The sequence below is a fragment of the Peromyscus maniculatus genome, chromosome 13, assembly GCF_049852395.1.
Source record: "Peromyscus maniculatus bairdii isolate BWxNUB_F1_BW_parent chromosome 13, HU_Pman_BW_mat_3.1, whole genome shotgun sequence".
Lineage (NCBI taxonomy): Eukaryota > Metazoa > Chordata > Mammalia > Rodentia > Cricetidae > Peromyscus > Peromyscus maniculatus.
In genome coordinates, this window is record NC_134864.1 from 29,233,024 (window position 1) to 29,256,976 (window position 23,953).

A 23,953-nucleotide genomic window follows, 5' to 3' on the forward strand; every position below is an offset into this window, starting at 1 on the left:
GTGTGCCACCTAGCTAATATGTTGCAACAGGCAAAACGCATGTTGTGAACATGTGTGACTTAGAGAACAGGAAAAATCAGAGTGTGCTAAGTGACAGTGGAAATTTCTTGGTAAAAGAGGTGATGTGATGAACTACCTCCAAATGAATTTCACCTCTGTTCTGGTTTTAGAGATAATCATTGACCAACTGAGGACAAAGATCTGCATTTCCTTTCCCTCTAAGTGAGACAAGGCCTCTTTGAGACCGTAGACAGACACTCACGTGGCAGAGAAGTACATGAATTAGACGTTCAGCATCATTAGCTATTAAAGAAATGCAAATCATTATCTATTGTCATAGCTAAAGTAAACAGTAATGCCACCTTGTGTGAGGTATGCCAGATAATTTTACCTCCCACCTCCCATTGCTAGTGGGAATGTAAAATGATAGTGTGATCTGGAAAGTAGTAGTCTTGACTGTTCCAAAACAGCTAAGCCTGAACTTTGTTTGCAACTGAAAAGTTGCATTCAGTTGTACTCCTAGCATTTATCCTAGAATATGAAAATCCACATTCACACAGACCCTGTATGACATATACTTACAACTACGGCTTTATTTGTAATAGCCAGAAACTGCAGTTAACCTGTTCTTCAACAAGTAAATAGGTTTGTTTTTTTTTTGGGGGGGGGTTGTTTTTTGTTTTTATTTTTTTAATGGTAAGTCTATGCCGTGAAATACTATGTAGCAGTAAAATGGAATGAGTTATTGATAGACATCTGGATAAGTCTGCAGTAAAATATGAGGTAAAGAGGGCAGTCCTAAAAGGCTACATACTTTATGATGCTGTTTATATGACTTCCTTTCTAAAATGGCAGACATTTCAGAAATAGAGAACATATTAATGGTTGCTAGGGACTGGGGACAAAGCGGCACTGGTTATGATATTTTGCTGGTGTATCCCAAATAGAAGACACTCAGAGGATTTGAATGCAGCCATATTCTTTCTTAGGTTTTGTGGGGGGGGCGGGGGGGGGAGTTGGAGACAGGGTTTCTCTGTGTAGCTTTGTGCCTGTCCTGGAACTCACTCTGTAGCCCAGGCTGGCCTCGAACTCACAGATCCACCTGCCTCTGCCTCCTGAGCACTGGGATTAAAGGCGCGTGCCACCACTGCCCAGCTGTATAATTGTTTTATATATATTGTTGTTTTGTTTTTTGAGGTATTCTTTCTTAGAACTCTGCAGGTCTATACAGATCTCACAGTATAGAAAGACAGTTTGTTAATTCATTTCTTTATTTGGTGTTTTGGAGATAGTTCAGGCTATCCTTGAACTCCTGATCTAGAAAGGCTAATTTTTAAAAATACAGTGAGCCAGGCCTGGTAGAAATCAGGAGGCAGAAGCGAGTGGATCTCTGTGAATCAAGGCCAGCAGCATCCTCATAGTGAATTCCAGACCAGCCAGGGCTACATTGTGAGACCATTGCAAATGAAACAAAATAAACAAACAAAAAAGAAGGAAGGAAGGAAAAAATACAATGAGATGATCCATGAGTATTCTGATGGAACAGTATTTCTGCTACACACAGTATATGTTGTTAGCTTGTTGGTTGGTCTTAGCTTATTTATTGATAGTTCATTTGATTTTTCCTTTCTTCATTCAAGAAGTAATTATTGTCAAATATAGTGACACACACCGGTATTCCCAGCATTTGAGAGGCTAAAATAGGATTTTATTTGGCCTTGAGTTCTAGGCCAACTTGGGCTACAAAGTGAGACCCTGGAGAGAGATTGGCCAGGTGTGGTGGCACAGCCTTTAATCCCAGCATTCAGGAGGCAGATCTCTGTGAGCTCAAAAACAGCCTAGTTTACCTCTCAAGTTTCAGGCCAGCCAGGACTATACAGTGAGACCCTGTCTCAAAAAATAAATAAATAATTTTTTTTTTAAATTGAGTATTTGATGTATGCTTAACCTGGCCTTGCTATCAAAGCCAAATCAATCATCCTAAAACCAAAACTACTGGTCTGTAATTGTTTCATAATTGTAACATAAAGGACTCCACTTTAGGAGATTATAATAAGTTTGGCTCCTGGTACGTTGCTCAAAGCCAGCTCTTTGGTGTATGCAGTTTGAAGCCTTGGTTACATAAATAACCCAAGGGAATGATCAGGGTTATATGCCTCAGGCTGCCAAGCAGCCAGACCCTGGTTATAGTCATCTCTGTGTAGACTGTTGAATGGAATCTGTGCTACCTTAGGCACTGCTGGTCTCTGGAGAGTAGGGTGAGTTATGTGCAGACAGGGACTGGCAGGTCCCCTTCATTTTCTTAAGAGATCAGCACTTTGTCCCTGTTCCACCTAGGACTTACCTGACAACACAGAATGTCTCTCTAGAACTTTACAGAGATGGAACTTTGAGCTTAGGGTAACTCCAGAGCTGATTTAGAGAGACCGCTGTGCACACGATTAATAGCTTGGACTCACTTCTAAAGTCTGATAAAAATTGACTTCTGGATTAGCCTAGAACTGGAGGGTTTCTCTGATCCTACATCAAGGGATCGGACTTTCCATGGATTTGGCTTTGACATAACATTAAAGTGTCTGCTGAGTGATGGTGTACTCAACCACTGGGATGAGATCTGACAGCCTAAGGACTAAAGGGTTTGTTTCTATGTGGATTGGGTTTCCCAGTGGAAGAATGGGGGTGAGGGGTAGGTACACATCCCCTCCTTCAAATTGCAGAGCTCTGGTGATCATGATTAGAGTAGTGAGTTGAGGTTGAGGAACAAATTAAAAACCCTTTTTGTGCTCTGAATATTGTGGGACGTAAGTGTTGTATTGAGGTACTGAGGGATTTCCCTAAAAAGTAATGTTAGCATGTGTTAGTCCTGGGGCAGCTCACTGTAGTTTGTTTGATGCAGCATGTATCTGAACCAAAACATCTCAAGTATCAGTTGCATCCCTTGTTTTCTGTGAGAAGATGGGTCTCTAGTTTCTGGTGGAGGTAACCCCCTGGGCCTTTTTCTGCTTGGCTGCTGTGGTCAGACTGGATGCAGTGGGCTCCAAACCACCTTGGCAGGGATGCAGCTGTGGCGGTCGGGGTTCTTTAGTTGGTTCTCTACAGGTCCTGAGCTGTTGGTGGAGGGAGATGGAGTTAGTGGACTCCATGATGACAAGTTGGCCCCACCCTTGGGGTGTAAAAGGAAATGGAACTTCCGCAGCCTCAGGCCCCACCTAGAGGCAGCCTCCCAGTCTGAGATGTCTGTCCTTTTGTAGAGACGTGTGAACACAGCAGCAGCCGCTGAGAGGAATGGGCTCCGAATAGCAAACAAGAGTATATGTCTAATCAGAACTTTTTTTTTGTCATTGTTATTAGTTGTCAAACTCAGTGCTGACATCATATTTGTTTTCTTACAGTCTCAAACCATGAATTATGTGGGCCAGCTGGCTGGGCAGGTGCTCGTCACTGTCAAGGAACTCTACAAGGGCATTAACCAAGCCACGTTGTCTGGGTGCATCGATGTGGTCGTGGTGAGACAGCAGGATGGCACCTATCAGTGCTCACCTTTCCATGTGCGCTTTGGGAAGCTGGGAGTCCTGAGATCCAAGGAGAAAGTGGTAAGTGCCGTGGTTAGCCTGCTTTAAGGTGGGAAAGGGGTGTCAGTCCACAAGGCATCATGGTGATCTGCCCCCCTTACTTTTTTTTTTTTTTTAAACGGAAATGCTATTGAGAGCAGTGGTAAGGAACCCTTGGCTTTTGAAGTAGCTTCTAAATTCAGAAGATTCTATTACAGGAAGTTTCTCCAAATGAAAAAGAAACTGAAATTGTGAAGATAATCCTACATGTTGAAACTCAGAACAAAACTGAAGATGTGACAAACAAGGAAGTTGGGCTTATTTCAAAAAATAAATTTTCCTTTGCTTAAGACAGCACTTTAAAATAGTGTAGGGCCAGCCAGATGACTTGGTGAGTTAAAGCTTTTGCCATCAATCCTGATGACCCAAGTTTAACTCCTGAGACACACATGGGTGGAACAAGAGAGCATATTGGAAAGCTATTCTCTGACCCCCACATGTATCCTGTGGTGCACTACATGCTTTAAAATCTTAATAAAAAGTCTGTCTAAAAATATACACGCGAGAGCTATATGCGTAGGTCAATATAATATTTGCATAGATGCACAAAGCCATGGGTTCAGTCACTGTCACTGCATAAGTCAGACATGCTGGCCAGTGCCTATAATCTAAGCACTGAGGACAGAGACAGAAGGAACAGGTCAGGATCATCCTCAGCTCAGCCACAAAGCAAATTCGAGGTCAGCTTGGTTGGTAGGTAGGTAGGTAGGTAGGTAGGTAGGTAGATAGGGATAGATAGATAGTTAGATAGATAGATAGATAGATAGATAGATAGATAGATAGATAGATAGGATAATACTATTAAATGATTATGAGTAAGTAGACTAAGCTCATGTTATCAGGGGTAGATTATATTTGTTTAAAAGAAATTAATTCCCCAATTGAATGTGGTTTTCCTCTTTTGCTTTTATTGGGGGGAGTGTTGTTGGGTTGTTTTTATTTTATTATTATTATTATTATTTTTAATATCCTTTTTCTCCCTTGGGTATTGGGCAGTAGGGAGGGTTTTGAAGTTTTAAAACCAGGTTAATGGTTAATTGTAAAATTTTGTAGAGCGTGTAGTTGGCAACTTTTCATGCCCACATTATCTACCTGGATAATGCTAGATACTCTTACTAAGATTTTGGAGCCCTATGAGAACACTCCCCCACTTCCTGGCACAGGTGGAAATGTGTGTCAAAGACCAACATGTATAAATTAAGAGTGATGAGCTTTTAGTTGATATTTTTCTTGGTACACATTTCCCTCTTTTTAAACTTAGGTTTTTTTGAAAGTGAAAGAAAATGGGTTTCTCAAACTAGACTTTTTCCCCCCAGGGAGTATGATGGAATCATTTTCCACTAGATTTTACAGGCTAGCCCTGCTTGATCACCTTTAGAAAGCAAAAGCAGCTACAGTTTTACTTTCTGACTTGGCAGCTCCGCTCTAGGCAGCATTGTCCAGCCATGGTTGCCTTGGTATTTGTTTTCTTTGTAGTTCTTTTGTTTTGTTTGTTTTTCCGGGACAGGGTTTCTCTGTGTAGCTCTGGTTGTCTTGAACTCACTCTGTAGACCAAGCTGGCCTTGAACTCACAGAATCATCTGCCTCTGTCTTCCAAATGCTGACATTAAAGTCTGGGATTAACCACTGGCTTCTTTGTATTTTTTGTAGTGACACTATTATTAATACTCTCAGATTAGAACTGTTTTGGGGGGACTTGAACCATTTATGCCTTGAATTTCTCATTAGGTGTCTTAGGATCTGTTTGTAAAATTTCTGTGGGGGTCTTCCCAGCAAGTCCTCCCCAGTCACACTCAACCCCACCACACCCTGGAACCAGGTTTCTAATTGATAGGTTGCCTCAGTCTTTTGGCCTTTGAGAGCAGAGCTGCAGCAGATGTATGTAAGCACTTGTCCTTGATAGGTGATGAGGGACTGATAGGGCCTTCCCTGCGTGCTTTGTAATCAGGGATTGGATTTCTTTACCAGGCCACAGTTAATTCCATTAACGGTTAACTATGAAATACCCAGTCAAAGTTAAATACCTTGTCAAAACTCCAGTACTTTTAGGAGCATAATACACAGGCACAAGAAAAGAAAAAATATCTTCTTTCCTGTTCCTTCCTTTATATCCCAGAATCTTAGGGGGTACATTAGGGAAGAAGGCTCACTAGTGTATATGTACATACACACACATGCACATGTGTGGTGATATTTTGTTTGTGCTCTAACAAATAAAGCTTGCCTGAAGATCACAGGGTGGAGCTAGCCATTAGCTAACCTAGAGGTCTGGAGGTCTGTATAGAGAGACAGGAAGTGATATGGCTGGGCAGAGAGAGAAAGTGATAAGGCAGGGAGGAGACAGCAGCTCGGCCCTTTTCAGTCTGAGAAGTCCTGGAGGTCAGAGGTGACTTGGGCTGTTCTTCTCTCATCTTTCAGCATTTACCCCCATATCTGACTCCAGGTTCTAATTATTAAGACCAATTAGAATTTGTGCTACACACGCATGCTCGAGCACACAAATGTGGCCATTTCCTCTAAAAGATAAAGGGAATATGTTTGTGTAGGATAATTAGTGTATTATTAACTGTATACTTACTTTTTTTGATTGGTTTTTATTAACATATGATAAATTACATATACCTAAAGAATACATGACAAGTTTTAAATATATTTTTATCATGCAAACTCTCTACAACCAGGATGAGAAACATTTTTGTTGGGGAATATTATTTTAAGGTGTGTTACTTTTGTTAATGTTGCATTTGTTTAACTCTGTGAAGCTGCGTTACTGTGCCTGTGTAAAACATCTGATGGTCTAATAAAGAGCTGAATGGCCAATAGCAAGGCAGGAGGAAGGATAGGCAGGGCTGGCAGACAGAGAATATATAGAAGGAGAAATCTGAGAGAAGGAAGAAAGAGATCTAGGAGCAAGCCACCCAACCATCAGTGGAGTAAGAAGTAAAGAAAGGTATACAGAACTAGAGAAAGGTGTAAAAGCCCAGAGGCAAAAGACAGAATAATTTAAGAAAAATTGGTTAGAAACAAGCCAAGTTAAGGTTGGTCATTTATAATTAATAAGTGGTGGTACACGCCTTTAATCCCAGCACTTGGAAGGCAGAGGCAGATGGATCTCTACAAGTTTGAGGCCAGCCTAGTCTACAGAGTGAGGCTTCCAAAGCTACACAAAGAAACCCTGTCTTGAACCACGCCCCCCAAAAGCCCTCCATGTGTTTGATTTATTTGGGAGCTGGGTGGTGCCCCCCCCCCAAGAGTAAAAACAAACAACAATGCATTCTGTTGTCCTGTCACCCTAGTCTCCTTTAGTCCCTGATAGTTCCCATGTTTTTGTTTCTTATAATACTTTATTACCTTGTTTGTTTGAAACCAGGGTCTCACCATGTGGTCCAAGTTGGCCAGGAGCTCTGTATATAGTCCAGGCTACCTTAAAATTTACTATCTTCCTTCTTCATTCTCCTGGTGCTGGGATTATGGACCTGTGTCATGCTAGCCAGCTTTCATTTATTTATTCATTTATTTGTTTGGCTTTTGAGATGGGTCTGCTTTACATCCCTGGCTGTCCTGAAACTTGCTGTGTAGACCAGGCTAGCCTCAAATCCACAGAGATCACCTGCCTCTGCCTCCCAAGTGCCATTGATTATTTTAAACTTTTTTTTTTTTTCATTAATTTTTGACTTCCAGGCAAGTCACAAATATAATTAATTCAGAAAAACTTCTCTTAGGTGGGTAAGAATGGTCAGTAGTGACAATGCTTGTCATTCAAGTGTGATGGCCTAAGTTCAGTCCCTGGAACCTGATGGCAGAAAAGAATCAACTCCAGAAAGTTGTTCTTAAACCTCACTGAACACTGTGGCCTCTGCCCTCCTCCCAGTATTCAGAAATTTAAAAAAAAAAAAAAATTAAGAAATAAAAATTAAAAGTTTCTTTTGCCCAATTTCTTCTACTTTATGTTAGCATTTTATATGTCCATTGTACTTTTGCCCAAACCAGAAATTTATACTTGCTTATACTGTCGACCAGAGACGTTCTCCAGATTTCATCAGTTTTCCTAGGACTGTCTGATTTCTGTTCTAGTATCCTTTCTAATGTTATTTTGCACAGCATTTCGTTAATGCTCCTTCCTGACTGTCTGGTAAGGAACACAGCAATATAGGAATTATTGTCTAGGTTGTCCCTCAGTTTGAGTTTGCCATTTGGTCCTTTGAAATAAGAATACAGAACGATGCTCAGTCTTGCTAAAGGGTGCCCATCATCTGTACTGCACATCTTATTACTGTGAATACTAACTTTGAATCCCTTGGTCTCTGCTAGGGTTTCTTCACCATGGATCCACTTGTAGGAGAATGTTTGATTTTTCTCCTCACTAGGCTTACTGTGCCAATATTCCTGTTTCCCATATTGTTGCCCATAAATTTTAGCTTACATTGATAAAATTCACAGAATTATTAATATGTGTATCTGTTATTTATCTTCACCGTTCTTATTCCAATTCTTTTTTTTAATACAATTTATTTATTTTATATACTTTGGTGTTTTGGTACCCTAGGACTGGAGTTACAGACAGTTGTGAGCTGCCATGTAGGTGCTGGGAATTGAAGCTGGGTCCTCTGGAAGAAAAGTCAGTACTCGTAACCACTGAGCCATCTCTCCAGCCCCCCTTATTCCAATTCTTTTTTTTTTTGGGGGGGGGGGTTGTTTGAGACAGGGTTTCTCTGTGTAGCCTTGGCTGTCCTGGAACTCACTCTGTAGACCAGGCTGGTGTTGTATAATATTAGTTGAAGATGTGTTATATTTGTTTAATGATGCAAAGATGTGTTGCATTCTTTTATGTTGAATTTGTTTAACTCTGTGAAGCTGTGTTACGTTGCCTGTCTAAAACACCTGATGGTCTAATAAAGAGCTGAATGGCCAGTAGCAAGGCAGGAGAAAGGATAGGAGGGGCTGGCAGGCAGAGAGAATAAATAGAAGGAGAAAAAGAGAAGGAGGAGCAGCAAGAAAAGGAGAAGGAGAGGAGGACATCAGGAGACAGCAAGCCACAGAGTAGTGAGAAAGGTATATAGAAATAGAAAAAGGTAAAAGCCCAGAGGCAAAAGGTAGATGGGATAATTAATTAAGAGAAGCTGGCTAGAAACAAGCCAAGCTAAGCCTGGGCATTTATAAGAAAGGATAAGTTTCCGTGTAATTATTTGGGAACTGGATGCCAGCCCCCCACCCCCACCCCAAAGAGAAAATAATTTTAAAAAATTAACTATAGGCTGGCCTCAAACTCACAGAAATCCACCTACCACTGCCTCCTGAGTTCTGGGATTAAAGACATGTACCACCACTGCCTGGCTAATTCATGACTTCTCTTTTCATTGTTGGTGTGTGTGTGTGTGTGTGTGTGTGTGTGTGTGTGTGTGTGTGTGTGTGTGTATGTGTATGTTCATTCTGAAATACATTAAGTGTATCCCACTTAGTCTGTGTAATGTTATTTGTATGTATGTTTTCAGGACAGATCATAATAAGCAATTGGTTTACTCTTGCCTGGAGAAGACTTTCTCACACTCAGCATACTATAGTTACCTGTAGTTATGTGTGTAAGGTTGAAGCCTCTTGGTCTCCCCACACCCATTCACATTAGCACGTGTATTGTTGTTGTCTTTGTTCAGCTCATGTTAAGTAGCCACATGTTGGTGAGGCTCTGTAGGGTCACCTCTAACCTTCCCAGAAAACACAAACAGCAACTCCCTGGTCCTCCGGCTCTTACAGCCTTCTGCCCCTCTTCCGCAACGTCCCCTGCCTGCAGGAGGTTGGTGTGTACATTGACACTGGGCTCCACAACTCTGCATTGGGAGGTTGTGGTTTTCTGTAGTGGTCTCCATCTGTGGCAAGAAGTTTCCTTGCTGAGGGATGTGGACTAGCTTACCAGGTGAGACCTTAGGAAAGCCAAATTTTTCTTACAGTGCTATCAGTTCTTTTTTTCTGTATTTTCATATCTTGGCCAATAATCTTCTCCTTGAATTGTTCATTTTTATAAGATGTTACATGAGGTCTTGAGGAATGGTCAGTCAGTAAAGTGCTTGCTGTACAAGCATGTGGACCCAAGCTTGGTTCTCCAGAACTCACGGGAGTGCTGGGAATGGTAGCGTGTGCTTGTTGGTCTCAGCTCTGGGGAGACCGACAAGCAGATCCCTAGGGCTTTCTGCCCAGCCGACCTACCCTAATCAGGCAAGCCCCGGGTCCCAGTGAGAGGCCCTGTCTCAAAAAAGGTGAGCAATGCCTAAGGATTCACAACCTGAGGTTGATCTCTGACCTCCATAGAACCACACATACACAAAGATATACATACATATACACACATACACAAAAGTTAGGTATCTATAGCCCCATGCCCCTCAGGCTTTGCTCTGTGGCTGAATGGAATAACAAACACAGTGCCAGTCAGCAGCAGACTCCGCAGAAGACCAGTGATTGCTCACTGGTCCGGACAGCATCTGGTGTTGCCTGGTGACCTGGGAGAAAAGTAATAGGGACTTCACTCACAGCTCAACACTAGGGTTACTGAAACATTTGAGTGTTTGAATTCTGGACAAGTCCTGCCCATGCTATAACTTGGGAAGCACAGAAATGTTTGTTAACAATATTTCTCCCATTTCACAGTATTTGGCAGGTTAAGCTAGGCATGGTGGCTCACACCTGTAACCGCAGCACTTGAAAAAATCTCAGGCAGAATGCTGAGGTCAAGATCAGGGTAGACTACATAGCAGGACCCTATCTTCCAAAAAGAAAAGAAAATGGAGAGATTAAGCAGTAAACTTTTAAAATGCTGTGAAAACATTTTCTTTCAATCCCTGGCTGCCTGTCTCTCCCAGTACCCAAGTTTCTTTCTTTTGGGGATGGGCTCTAGAGCTAGTAATAGTGTTTCTCTAGGCTATATCTCTAGAAACCCAGTGCCAAGTTTGGCTTGTGAGCCAAGAATTGAGGTTTAGGTTAGCCTAAATGAAAGGGTCTTTGTGCTTAATTATGTTTGTTTCCTCCTTAGATTGATATAGAAATCAATGGCAGTGCAGTGGATCTTCATATGAAATTGGGTGATAATGGAGAAGCCTTCTTTGTAGAGGAGACTGAAGAAGAATATGTAAGTTCTCAAAGGTCACAGACCCTTTGCACTTCGTGTCAGGCTTCTAGAACATGTCTCTAGAACATGTCTCAAAACAACTGGTCAGCTGTTTCCATGATTGTGTGGATGATTATTACTCACTAAACAAGCTTTCATTGCATGTTGAACCAAACTTCCAAACAAAAAAAAAGGGGCTCACACCAGCTTTCAGAGTTTGGAGAATATCATCTAGTACCAAAGGGCTTTCCTGCTTCGTGTCCATTAAAGCTTATGGCTTGACTTGAATTTATTCAGTTCCACCTTGAGGCATATCTCTTAGACTATGTGTGGGTATGTACATATGTGACCTTTAAATTTGGAAGACATGTTTACAGGGCCAGAGATGGCTCAGCAGGTAAAGACACATTCCATACTGGCCTGACAACCTGAATTTGGTATCTGGAGCCATATAAAGATGGAAGGAGAGAACTTCTCCACAAAGTTGTCCTGATGCCATACTGTGGCCATGCTGCACACAACACCCCCACACACTAATAATAAAGTTTTTTTAAATGATTCTTTTGTTTGGTTAGGAATATTATACCTGTGACCTTAAGAGACACTCAGTTATGATTTCAAGACAGTTAAATTAATTGGCCTCTGTCTTCTTATATATTAGTGTACATGTGGCTTCTTCTACAAGACAGCACCGTCTGTGCAAGTCCCATGTCCTTGTGCACTCCCAGGTATACCTGAGTTGGAACAAGAACAAACTCTTTTTGATGTAGTCAATATGGCTCTTTTTAAAAAAATCTGTAGAAGCATCACTGTGTCTTTTTCCATAAGAAATTAAATATTACAGCAAAAATAAGAAGCTTCAGATGATCAGGATACAGAGGCTTTTGGGGTTTGAAGGTGAATGACTAATGTGATATTGTGAATTTACAAAGAAGAAATGACAACAAAAATAACCAATAGCAAAGCAAAATTATTTTGATTTTTTTTTTTTTTTTTTTTTTAAGCTTGGGAAAGAGCACCAGTGTAGGCAGCTTATAAAAGAACCTTATCCATTTGTTTTCCTGAACATCTTCCTGGTGTTTTATTACCTCATTTGCATTTATATGACCTAAACAAAATTTCACCTCATCAGAAACAAAGGCAAAGAGCAGAGTAAAGCATAGTATGTATTAGCTGGCACAGACATAAAGTATTTTGATATGTTTCTGAAAATCAAGTGTAACCCCTTTCGCTGATTATTGTTACATAAACCAGTGATGGGGGTTCTAGACAGGCCTGTGCCTGGTTACAGGTGCTGCCAGCAGTTGTAAAGCCTGCTTTAGCAAGGGCAGCCTGAACGTCAGGCTTGCAACACTTTTTCTGTTTCATGTATGACTAAATTGATCAGATTTTTCTGCACTATTGTAAATTCTAGGATAGCCAAAGCTATGTACTAAGGCCCTCTTTCAAATAAACAAAAATAATAATACAATAAAAAAAGTCCTAATTCACCCAACAAATATTAGAATTCTATTCTATGACACATACTATGAATAAAATAATAATAAATAAAGACCTGCTTTTAAAGGGGATTAAAAGTTAACAAAACCCCGTTAGGTGCTATTTAGTTTTTGTTTTATCTGACTTTTTCCGCTCATCATCAACATTCCTTTCAGTCAGCAATTCTGAAGCAACCCCTGTTTTTAACAGCTGCACAGTGTCCATGGTGTGGATTTGCCTGGTTTATGAACCATTGTCTTATTAGTGGATGTCTTAATTATGTTTCTATTGCTGTGATCAAGACCATGAATTTATTTCACCCTACTGCTTACTTCATTAAGGGTAGTTGGAGCAGGAATCTAGTGGCAGAAACTAAAGCAGAGGCGATGGAGAATTGCTGCTTACTAGCCTGTTTCTCTGGCTTGCTCTCCTGTACAGCCCATGACCACCTGCCTACAGCAGCAGGCCCTCCCACATGAATCATCAATCAAGAAAATGCCCCCACAGACTGTGGTGGTGATATATTGCTTGTACACTTAATAAATTGCCCTGAAGTTCAGAGGACAGAACAAGCCACTAGATTAAACATAGATGCCAGGCAGTGGTGTCACACACCTTTAATCCTAGCACTCCAGAGGCAGAGATCTGTCTGGTTTCTGTGAGTTCAAGGCCATGCTGGGCTACAGATTAATCCGGTCTAAAAGAGAAACAGAGCCAGGCAGTGGTGGCACACACACCTTTAATCCCAGCACTAGGAAAGTTGAGACAGGAGGTGATATGGCTGGGCAGAGAAAGGAATACAAGGCAGGAGACAGGAACTGGCTCTTTCAGGCTGAGGAGTTGGTGAGGTAAGAGGTGGTGGCTGTGGCTTGCTCTGCTTCTCTGATCTTTCAGCTTTTACCCTGATACCTGGCTCCAGGTTTGAAGGTTTATAAGACCATTTAGGATTTGTGCAACAACAGACTTGTCTAAAGGGCAATCTGATGGAGGCAGTTCCTCAGCTGAAATTCCCTTTGCCCAGATACATCAGGTTTGTGCCAAGTTGACAAAAACCAACCAGCAAAGTAGACATCTGGGTGTTTTCTGCCTCACCTCAAATACTTCTGTAATAAAGCAAGAAGACACTACCAAAAACCAAAACAGCTTTGAAGACAAGTACAGGACAACTTGATATGTAACAAAACCACTAAAAGAAATCTCTAGAAATCAGGGCACATCAGCCTCACCTGGGTGACTTCTGGGTAACTTAGGGGCATTCAGACAGTGTAGTGACAGCTGTATGTTAGTGATGAGCCTGGTGAACAAAACTTCCAGCTTTGAAATGTTTACCAGCCAGAGGGTGGTGGCGCACGCCTTTGTGAGTTCGAAGCCAGCCTGGTCTACAGAGTGAGCTCCAGGAAAGGTGCAAAGCTACACAGAGAAACCCTGTCTTGGAAAAACAAAACAAAACAAAACAAAAAAACAGAAAAAGAAATGTTTACCAAATCCAAATTTTAAAATTTTAGTGTGTACCAATTATGGAAACACATGTTTTCTGAACCATTGTGTAAAAATTTGACCATTTTAAATTATGAGGTTAATTTATGCATGTCTGTCTACCTCTCCTTCCTCCTGATTGAAACAAATGGTCAAGAAGTTCACTAGATTTGATTTATTCAGTATTAAGTTGGAAAGTTTAATTATTCTAAATATTGGGCTGCTTCTTCTTCTTTTAAATCCCTGGAAAGATATTTGGAATGAAATTCATTAATTTCATTCATTGTAAGGTGTTGCCTCTGTCACAACCACTTTCCTCACCCTCTATTCATTCGGCCACTTGGCTGTAAATCCTGCCTGTCCTGGCTTCACTCAGCTGCCCTGCCGCCCTGTCAGATGTGGCCTTGGCCTTGGCCTCTGTTTCACCATGTTCTTACCATTGTGTCAGTCCTTGTAATACTTAGCATGCGGCCGCCACTTTGATAGCTCTTAGTACAGAATTTCATCAACTCAGATTTTTTTATTGTTGTTGTTTTTGGTTGTTTGAGACAGGGTTTCTCTGTGTAGCCCTGGCTATCCTGGAATTCACTCTGTAGACCAGGCTGGCCTCAAACTCATAGAGGCCTGCCTCTGCCTCCTGAGTGGCTGGGATTAAAGGTGTGCACCACCATTGCCACCTGACTGATGGGCTCAGAATTTAATTGCAGCTTTTGTGTATTCTGTGCTAGCTGACACAGTTGTTCTTGCAAATGTACTCAGTTACATACCATCTAATTTCTTGCTGTCTAATTCCTGTTGGATGCATAATTAAACAGATTTTGTTCTAAGGAAATTTCAGGGGAAAAAAATTCTCCAAAAGGTGGCATTCACAGCTTACTAGTAACCCAAAGGAGAAACAGACCATTAAACTGTGAATGACAGCAGAGGCCCAAGGTCACATGTGCTGCGATGACTTCTTACCAAGCAAGCAGTGCTGGCAGCCATATCAACTGTTACCCAAGAAAGTACCCCAACAGATCTGGTTCATGTAATTGGAAATGGAAGGCATGTATTGATTGACACTTGCTTTACAAAATTTCTTTAGCACTTGTGTGTTAAGTAGAGGCTTTGTGTATGCCCTAGAAATGTCATTTCCTGAGATAAAACTGCATATTGTTCAGGGATTCTAAATTTTGCTAATCATTTCAACAAGACACACACACACACACACACACACACACACACACACACACACACACACACACACTCAGCCAAACTTTTAGGCTCTGGGGGCAAAAGCATCACTTTGGGCCATTTTTAGTGGATGAAAAATTTTAACTGCAAAAACATTTGCAGGACTTCACTATAAATAGAATTTTAGAGAACTGTTCCCAGCAGTATAAGACCTGAAAGACTCTCGTGGGTTTTTCTTCTGGAGATAAACTGTCTTTGAGAGACTGAAAGCAGGAAAAAGAAATGACTTGATTAAGCAATGGCATGCTTCTGAGTTAATTTTCTTTAGGAATCAAATCAGTTACATACTGAAATGAACTAACGCTTGTTTGAGTCTTAGCAAGGTGACTTTCTTACCTTTGGGGACTAAGCCTTCCTACCCCTGTGAGAATTTGTACACTTGAGAAATTAATTATTTTTTTGATAGCTGTCCAGTCTGTGTGGTTAACTTTTCTTTTGTTCTTTAAGGAAAAGTTACCTGCTTATCTTGCCACCTCACCCATTCCTACTGAAGACCAGTTCTTTAAAGATATTGACACCCCTTTGGTGAAATCAAGTGGAGATGAAAGACCATCTCAGAGCTCCGACATTCCTCACGCCTTGGAGACAGAGACAGTTTTCACTCCAAGTTCTGTGAAAAAGAAGAAACGGAGGAGAAAGAAGTGCAAACAAGACAGCAGGAAGGAGGAGCAGGCCGCTTCTCCTGCTGTGGAGGACACATGCGATGTGGCCGTGAGCTCTGATGACGAGAAGGGGACCCAGACGACAAGGTAAGGTTCCAGGAGGAACAGGGGCTTCTGCGGGCGCCTCCCTGCCCCTGTGCCCAGTAGGGCTCCAAGGAGCTAGTGGCTGCTGTCACTCTTGGAGCTGTGCGGTGAGTCTGAACCCCGCACCCAGCTGGTTATAGAATCCAGTGGAAGAAGCACCACACCACCCCTTACTGCTGGATCTTTGGGTGTGCTGCCGGGTGCTCTTTGCAGCAGCCTGGAGGAAGTTTGGAAAACAAATGGTCAGCTCTTACCGAGTGGTTCACTTGGAGTGGGCAGATTCAAGTGGGAACATCATATTCCAGTTGTGTAGCTTTCCAGCCCTAGGATCTTTCCCCCTCCTGCTTCCTCTTCACCTTCCCTGCCCCTTCCTTCTCCCTCTCCTCCGCTCCCCATCTCCTTCCCCTCACTCTCCCTTCCCTTCCCTTTCCTCCTCCCTTCACTCTCCTGTGTTTGGTTCCTACCCACATGGTGGTTGGTACACAACCATCCCTAACTCCAGTTCTAGGAGATCCTGTGTCTTATTCTGACCTCTATAGGTGTCACGTGGTACAGTGACAGGTGTGCAAGTAAAACATTCATACCCATTTTTTAAAACACAAGCAGTGAAAGATGGAAATAGTGAAAAATACTTCAGGCTCACAGAGCAGCATAAATTATACTGATAACAATTTTAAATCCTGAATAGAGTGTCTTTCTGTTTGTATTAAAGCACTGGCAAAGCTGAGTTATGAGTTCTGCTTCTATATATCTTTGATATATAGGACCTAGCCAATGTGAAACCTGAGCCACTGCGTTTCTCAGACTTCCCACATACTTGTTTATAGGCTGGACTGGGGTCAGAGATATGAATATCTTCTGGAATACTGTCTCCAAAGTCCCTGTGGGGCAACCCATTCAGCCAAACAGGCTGAATATAGTCAGCTGTTTTACTGTTTTCTCTTGATGCAGTTAAGGGACACAAAAACACAAGATATACGAGGTAGCACTGGTAGATGACAGAATGTGTATAAAACAGTATACTTTCTTTTCTTTTGACATGTATGAATGCATTAAAAATAATAATAATAATTAAGAGTATAGCAAATATATTAACCAATGATATCATTGTTATCACTATGCAATCTTTCATAATATATATAATTGTGCTTTTTTTTAATTGACAATTTACTACAAGTCTTTGAGGGAAGAAGCTTTTCAAATTGGATGATATTCTAGTACAATTTTGAGTACATACATATAAAACATAACCTTTCCAAGCATGCCTCAAATACTTAGCATCATTTCCATGCCACTATTGGAAATATTTTAGTAGCCAGCCAACAGTAGCAAAAATAAAGAGCCAAGACCAGGCCATCAGTTTACTAAAGCAATCTTCCTTATGAAGTTGAATGTGGGAGCTGAGTTCAGGGAGCCTCAGACTTGCCCTCAAGGGCAGCTATGCTACCCCATCAATAGGTAACTTCTAGAGACTCCCTGTGGAGTCTGGTTTCTGTGGTGAGGGTAAGTATTCAAGGGCATGGGTCCTACAATGTCCCTGCTTTGTCCTCCTTTGTTCTCACACAGCAGCAAAGCCACATTTTGCTTGGAGTCCTGAGGTGTATCTTTTGTGGGAGGTGTCTTGTGTCCAAGTATAGATCATTGGCTATACTGATATCCATTGAGTAATACTGCACTAAGATTTCTGGTACCCATAGGATCTTTGGACATGGTACCTAACAATTTCTTTTTATTTCTTATTTCCAGCTAGTTTAAAATGCATTAAGTTCCTATAATTTGGGCTGAGTTTAATTTCCTGTTGATTTCTCCCACTTTTAAAAGAATTGGAGTACAATCTACAGGCATTTATATTCACAGATTTATTTTATTTTGAGGCAGGGCTTCACTATGCCCTCTCTGGTCTGGAACTCACTGTAAAGACTGTTGTTACCTCCAATTCATAGAGCTCTGCCTCTCAAGTGCTGGGATTAAAGGTGTATGCCACTGTGCCTGGCTTGATTATCTCTTTATTTTTAAAAAATTTTACTTATTTAGTTTATGTGAATGGGTGTTTTGCCAGTATGTATGTTTGTACACAACATATATGCCTGGTGCCCATAGAGTGCAGAAGAGGGCATCAGAATCTCTGAAACTGTAATTACACATGGTTGTGAGCTGTCCTTCTTAGGTATGCTTTTCTCCTCTTGAATGGGATTGTGTGACAGTCCTCTAGAGGAAAGAAGATTCCATTGAGGAAAACCTTAAACTAATAGGAAGATCTTAAAAGATATGTAATTGACATGTCTTAAGTGATTTAAATCTGTATGGGAAGGCTGTGTCAAAGAAGTAAAGTAATACCAAAGAGCAAAAGGCAGTTTTCTTTCTCTGCTCTTAGCCCAACAAATTAAGTGGTGTGATTCCAGTTTACATTCAACACACTATTAGAGCTTGAGTGTTCTGTAAGAAGCTCTTAAACCTGCATTAATGTGCTTTAAGCTTTTCAGAGGTTTTCAGTGATTTCCACTTACTACCCATATAAACCTCATATTGACTGAAAAGTAGACAGGACGTGATAAATTCTCTAAAGATGAAAAGTGAAATCATAGCTTTTTTTACTTTGGACAAATTATTATACTAAAAACTTCTGGATCTTTGATACCTGCTATTTACAATGGAATTTTATCACCTTAAATTTGGAAGAAGTGAATGAATGTCACCCAGTGAGTAATACTGTGTTAAGGTTGCAGACAACCATATTCTTAACATCAACTTAGTAGGAAGGGGATTGATTGAGCCCAACATTCATGAATGCCAGGTAGGTACTTCACCACGGAGCTACATCCCCAGCCTGTCAGGAAATTTTAATCACATTCCTTTTCTATGTCTGTTATATGGAGTTGTTATGAGTGGTGTTGGTGAATACCTTCTTGTTCATATTAGCCTTTTTCAAAAGATACTACTAATCATGTAGCTTTCTATTTATTAAGAGACTTGTTGGTACCCATTTTAAAGCTGACTTTAAATTACTCTACCCTTCTGGGTTTTGCTCTGTTTTCCCCCTTTTGTAGAGGATCTTCAAATGCTTCCTTAAAGGAAGAAGACTATAAGGACCCTCCACTCTTCCATTCTGGGGATCACTACCCCTTATCTGATGGAGATTGGTCCCCATTAGAAACGTGAGTATCTTTCAAATTTCTATTTTCCTAAGGGAAGGAGGAGGTGCATATTAGTAGCTTTTATGTTATTTGATAGTAATAGCACTTTTCATTTATGTAACAGTAGAGTAATCATCAGGTAAAATTTAACAGGAATATGAACTGTTTTCAACAGCTGTTTTGTTCCTAAATTTAACTTTACTCTGATGGTGTTTGCCGGTTGTAAATCTGAATAATCATCATAGAATTTGCTCTACCTACTATTAAATTTTAGTTTTTTGGTGTCAAATAATATAGCAAAAGAACATGTGGTCATACTGTTTATTTTCTGTGATCAAACCTTCAGATTTTCAATGATTTTTCAAAATTTATGTATTTTATGTGTAAAGATGTTTTGTCTGCATATATGGCTGTGCACCATATGCATGCCTGGTGCCTACAGAAGCCAGAAGAGGAAGTTGGATCCCCTAGGATGTTAGAGTTACAGGTGATTACAGTTAGCAGATGATTGTGAGCTGCCATGGAATTCCTGGGTCCACACTGAGCCATTCTCCAGTCCCTCATTAACTATTATTAACCCTGCCTTCCTGTGTGTTTTATGTCTTACAACATTGCCTGTGTCATTGGTTTTCTGTGAGAAGCAAACAAATAATACATACTGTGAAGGGTCTACCGGAGACCTGGCAAGTCCTTAATAATCACTAACTGGCATTTTTATTTTATTAAAGAACTCAGGTGGAATGAGTAATTGACATTTCCCTCAATGGAGTGTTTGTACTTGTAGTTGACATATTCAAACTTAATTTACTTTTCTCTGTACACTGCAGCTCCCCAAGACTGAAGCTTTGTTTTTCTTTGTTCTTCTGTGTTTGCAGCACTTATTCCCAGGCAATGTGTCCTAAGAGTGATTCAGAGCTGGAGGTGAAGCCAGCTGAGAGCCTGCTCAGATCTGAGTCTCACATGGAGTGGACTTGGGGCGGGTTCCCAGAGTCTACCAAGGTACTGGGGCTCACTGGAGAGACTAGGATGTGTCTGGTTAAACACCAGGAAAGTCTTTTCCTCTATTAAATGAAGGAAGCAATTTCTTATTGAGCTCACAGAATATAATGATGGCATTGCCCTCTTGTGGTTAAGAATGTAAATAAAAATTAACATTTTTCATAACATCCACTGTACATTTACTTATAATTGAATACAATATCTTTTGTGTCTCACCCTAACAAATAATGTTGATTACAAATTATTATAGAAAAATTTTAAAGATACCTAAAACAAACTAGGGTTTTCACACTGCAATTTTAAATAAATCACTAAAGTTAGAGTAGGATATAGCGCAGTTGGTAAAAATTTGCCTACTGTGCTCTAGACATTGGGTCCCATCCCCAACATGGGCGGGAAAAAGTTCATAAACCTTTTCAGCTGCTCATAATGAAAGAATAATGTACTGAAAGATCCATTTTTTGAAAGAAAACCATTTAGCTCCTGTTGAATTCAATTTTGTAAGAACAGAAACTTGCTTGTTTATGACTGACTGTTTTAAGTTGCTGTAAGGAGCACTGGGGTCATGAACGAAGTTTTCATGTATGTATAAGCTGTTCCCCTCAAGGTGAGCATTTTCTGCTTTAGATTCTGAAAATTGTCTATACCATTTTCTCCAGTGTTTGATTTTTTGTGATCACAGTTATGAATGTAACTTTTATAAACATCATGACATTGAACAAATTACAGTTATTTTACCAGTTGTGGCCTGTTTCACACAAAATAAAGCTAGTGAATGTGTTACCATATAAATAAAACTAACGGCAGGTTAATAAATAGGTCATAAATTTGTTTGAAGTAAAATTTTAAACAATTCACCTTTGCAGGTCAGCAAAAGAGAAAGATATGACTATCATCCGAGGACAGCTACAATCACACCATCAGAAAACACTCATTTTAGGGTAATTCCCAGTGAAGACAGCCTCATAAGAGAAGTTGAGAAGGATGCTACTGTTGAAGATACTATCTGTACCATAGTGAAACCCAAACCCAGAGCCCTGTGTAAGCAACTGAGTGATGCAGCTTCTACTCAGCTTCCTGAACTGCCTCTTGAAGCTCCTCAGATTTCATCTATGTTAGATGCAGACCATGTTCCCAGTGCATCCTCAATAGAGGCTCCCTCAGAACCCAAACCAGCTGCTAAAGTAGACTCACCAACAAAGAAGAAAGGTAATTGTGTGATTGATTTCACATCTCATCAGTGTAGATGTATATTAGTTCAGTGTTTCACGTACTGTTTTTACACAATGTAAATCAGCCAACCTGGCCTCTTGGTGCAATCAGGAGATACAAGAAACATGAAATGATGCTGTTCCAGTATAGGATGACACACTATTTTAGATTTCAGTAGATAGATGGGAGTATGCCCTAAAATAATATATAAGTCACTTATGATCAAGTATTATATCCTGTAAATAATTAGATATGCTATACTAACATAGGACTGGCAGTGCCATAGTACATTTACTCCACCATCATTACAAACATGTCACCCTACGATGCTCCTGCGTGGTGGACATTTGCAGGTGCTTTATGATTCTCTAGGGACCACCATTGTGTATGCATCCACTGAAGTGTCTTCATGTGGTGCAGTGCACAGCTGTGTCTCCTTGCCATCTCTTGACTCACAAACAGCAAGTTCTAGACACTGTGACATTTCGCCCTTTTAGACCCCAGGATATGCCAACTAAGATACTCTCTGTAGAGCTACAGTGCTATTGACAGACACACGGAAGAAGAAGAAGAAACAGACACAAGCAAGGGCACGGGCAAGGCTTCAGGCAGCTAGCGCCTACCCTGTTTAAAAACCGCATGTTATTGCAGAGTTGTAAACAGAGAACACGTTCTAACCTCCGGTGTGTTTCTCTTTTAAAAACAGGTGTTCACAAAAGAAGTCAGCACCAGGGACCTGATGACATTTACCTTGATGACTTAAAGGCTCTTGAGCCTGAAGTGGCAGCTCTCTATTTCCCTAAAAGGTAATGTATGTTTGTGCATTGAGGTGTGGACAGCTTGAGAAACTCCAGTTATTTCATCTGAGCAAGAGGAACAGAGTGATAGTCTTTTAGCTAAATCTGCTTATTGCTTCAGGTTTGGGGAAGCTCATAGTGTGTGTTGTTTTGGCTGTCGTGACTTGAAAGTAATATATTGTTTGTAAAATATCTAGTACAATAAGGAGAGAGAGCCACGTAAGAGATTTGAGACTGTGTGTGTGTGCGTGCGTGCGTGCGTGCGTGCGTGCGTGCGTGTGTGTTGTGCTGGTGCTGTAGTGCACACTTATGGCGGGCAGAGAACAACGGGGTCAGTTCTCTCTTTCCACCACGCAGGTTCCAGGGATCAACCTCAGGTTGTCAGAGTCTCCCAGCAAGCACTTTACCTGCCTCGCCTTCTGGTAGCCCTAGTTTGGTGCTCTTTATAGTCACTCATAACAAACTGAATGTGCTTGAGGAAATTCATTTTATTTGTGTATTTTAAAATACCACATTTTAATTTACAAACATTTTACAAAGAATTTCTTTACTCCTTTGAAGAGTGTGAGGCCACTTCTGAACTTGAGTCTTTTAAGGCCCCATCCAGGGGACTCTGTGTCCCCACATTGCTCATGCCCCTGCCATGTCACAACACCATTCTCCCACCCCTCATTATTTTAAAGTAACTTGACCACGAACCTCAAACACAATATACGTTGACTGTCTTCCCAGGTTAATTGTAACCTAAGAGGGATTACTACTTAATATGCTGATTATAAAACACAATTTATTTTCTCAGAAAACATGGCCTGAATCTACTGTGCTTTATACACAATTATATTCTTTTATATGAATTATTGGGAAAACATACTTCATTTTTACTTGGAATGGAAAAATGAGAATGATATAAATATACTTAAGATTTTTTAATAATTTTTAGGAGATTCTTAAAGTTTGTTTCTAACTCTATACACTAGATTATCTTAAAATACCTACATCCTGTATTTGAAGTTATAGGTTTTTAAAGATGAAAAAATTGAAATTGGTCCAGTTTTTTAAGGGTAGGAAAAATTAAAATGTCATCTCTTAGAGTTATGACTTTCTCTTATATTTTCCAGTCTTTTTACTTTACTTTTACACTAGATTTTTAAAATATCCCTATTAAGAAATAGGGAGCAAGGTCAGGCATACTGATACATATCTTTAATCTCAGCACTCAGGAGGCAGAAGCAGGTGGATCTCTGTGAATTAGAGACCAGCCTGGTCTACATAACGAATTTTAGGACAGCCAGATGGAGCTACATAATAGAAAAACCCAAAAAACAAAACAGGAAAAAAGCAAAGGAAAGAAAATCGTCACTGATTCAGTGGAACCTTCCATACTTGGTTATAGTTCTGCTGGTAAAAGTTACTGTCTGTTCATTAGCCACACTTACAAGGAAGGGCTGAAAACAGGGACATGTCCTACACTATTTTATTACAGTAAGTATTCTCTGTCATGATTGTCACTGTATTACTAAGTAGTCATGTTTTATGCATCCAGTGTTCACACATGTCCTATCATTCCTGTGTGTTTGCAGCATGCTGAGTCAGATGGCATCCCTCATGGTGACATGCCCTTACTGGTCGAAGGATGCCAGCTGCTGCAACTGATAAAGCTCCATGTTGTACTGTTGGGATAGCGTTCCAGCACTAGTGTTGGTGGGAGGCCCACATCCAGGCATTCTTCTGTCTCAGGGCTCCACATAGGAACAGACAGGGTTAGGAGAAAGGGCCTTAGTGGGCAGTGGGTAGAACTGTGTCTCCCACATCCACAGCTTAGTCGGGTGGCTTACAGAGACTCCTCGTGTGCCTGGTAAAGACAACACAAGGGTTACAGAACACACAGCCCTCTCTGGTTTTATCCAGGCATGGGTGTTGCCTCTCTGCCCCTCACTGCATGAGTTTGGCGCATTGCCGTGTCTCAGTGGGCTTGGCCGTTCAACCAGTTCTAAGGAGGAGACGGTCTCTGTCAGTTTCATTTTAGTTTGAAGCTGTGAACTGCTATGAAGAGAAAATTTCCCCAAACATAAACTAACTTCCTGCTAAGAACATGTCTGCATTTCTACCCTCTGCTGCCACCTACTACTCCTCTCTTAGACTTTTTTCAGAAGTTCATGTTAATTTC

General features: G+C 40.8%; 1 protein-coding gene and 1 long non-coding RNA gene across 14 annotated transcripts in view; one reads left to right on the forward strand and one right to left on the reverse strand.

Moving 5' to 3' along the window:
* Window positions 1-23,953, forward strand: part of Lpin2 (lipin 2) — a 79,790-nt gene that overhangs the window by 42,446 nt on the left and 13,391 nt on the right. For 10 of the 13 annotated variants that reach the window (XM_076549899.1, XM_076549905.1, XM_076549904.1 and 7 more), the window contains 7 exons: window positions 3,393-3,593; window positions 10,636-10,731; window positions 15,346-15,647; window positions 18,692-18,799; window positions 19,654-19,777; window positions 20,644-20,986; window positions 21,696-21,795. In XM_076549899.1, the coding sequence (XP_076406014.1) occupies window positions 3,402-3,593; window positions 10,636-10,731; window positions 15,346-15,647; window positions 18,692-18,799; window positions 19,654-19,777; window positions 20,644-20,986; window positions 21,696-21,795 (1,265 nt within the window). In that variant the 5' untranslated portion in view covers window positions 3,393-3,401. Of the gene's footprint in view, window positions 1-2,377; window positions 2,637-3,226; window positions 3,310-3,392; window positions 3,594-10,635; window positions 10,732-15,345; window positions 15,648-18,691; window positions 18,800-19,653; window positions 19,778-20,643; window positions 20,987-21,695; window positions 21,796-23,953 lie in introns of those variants that run through there. The other 3 variants (XM_076549902.1, XM_076549907.1, XM_076549901.1) reach the window with 3 other exon arrangements.
* Window positions 1,253-2,345, reverse strand: LOC143268295 (uncharacterized). Its single transcript, XR_013044041.1, has 2 exons — window positions 2,229-2,345; window positions 1,253-1,442 (listed from the first exon to the last, which is right to left on the reverse strand). It is a non-coding gene; the product is annotated as an uncharacterized LOC143268295 (long non-coding RNA).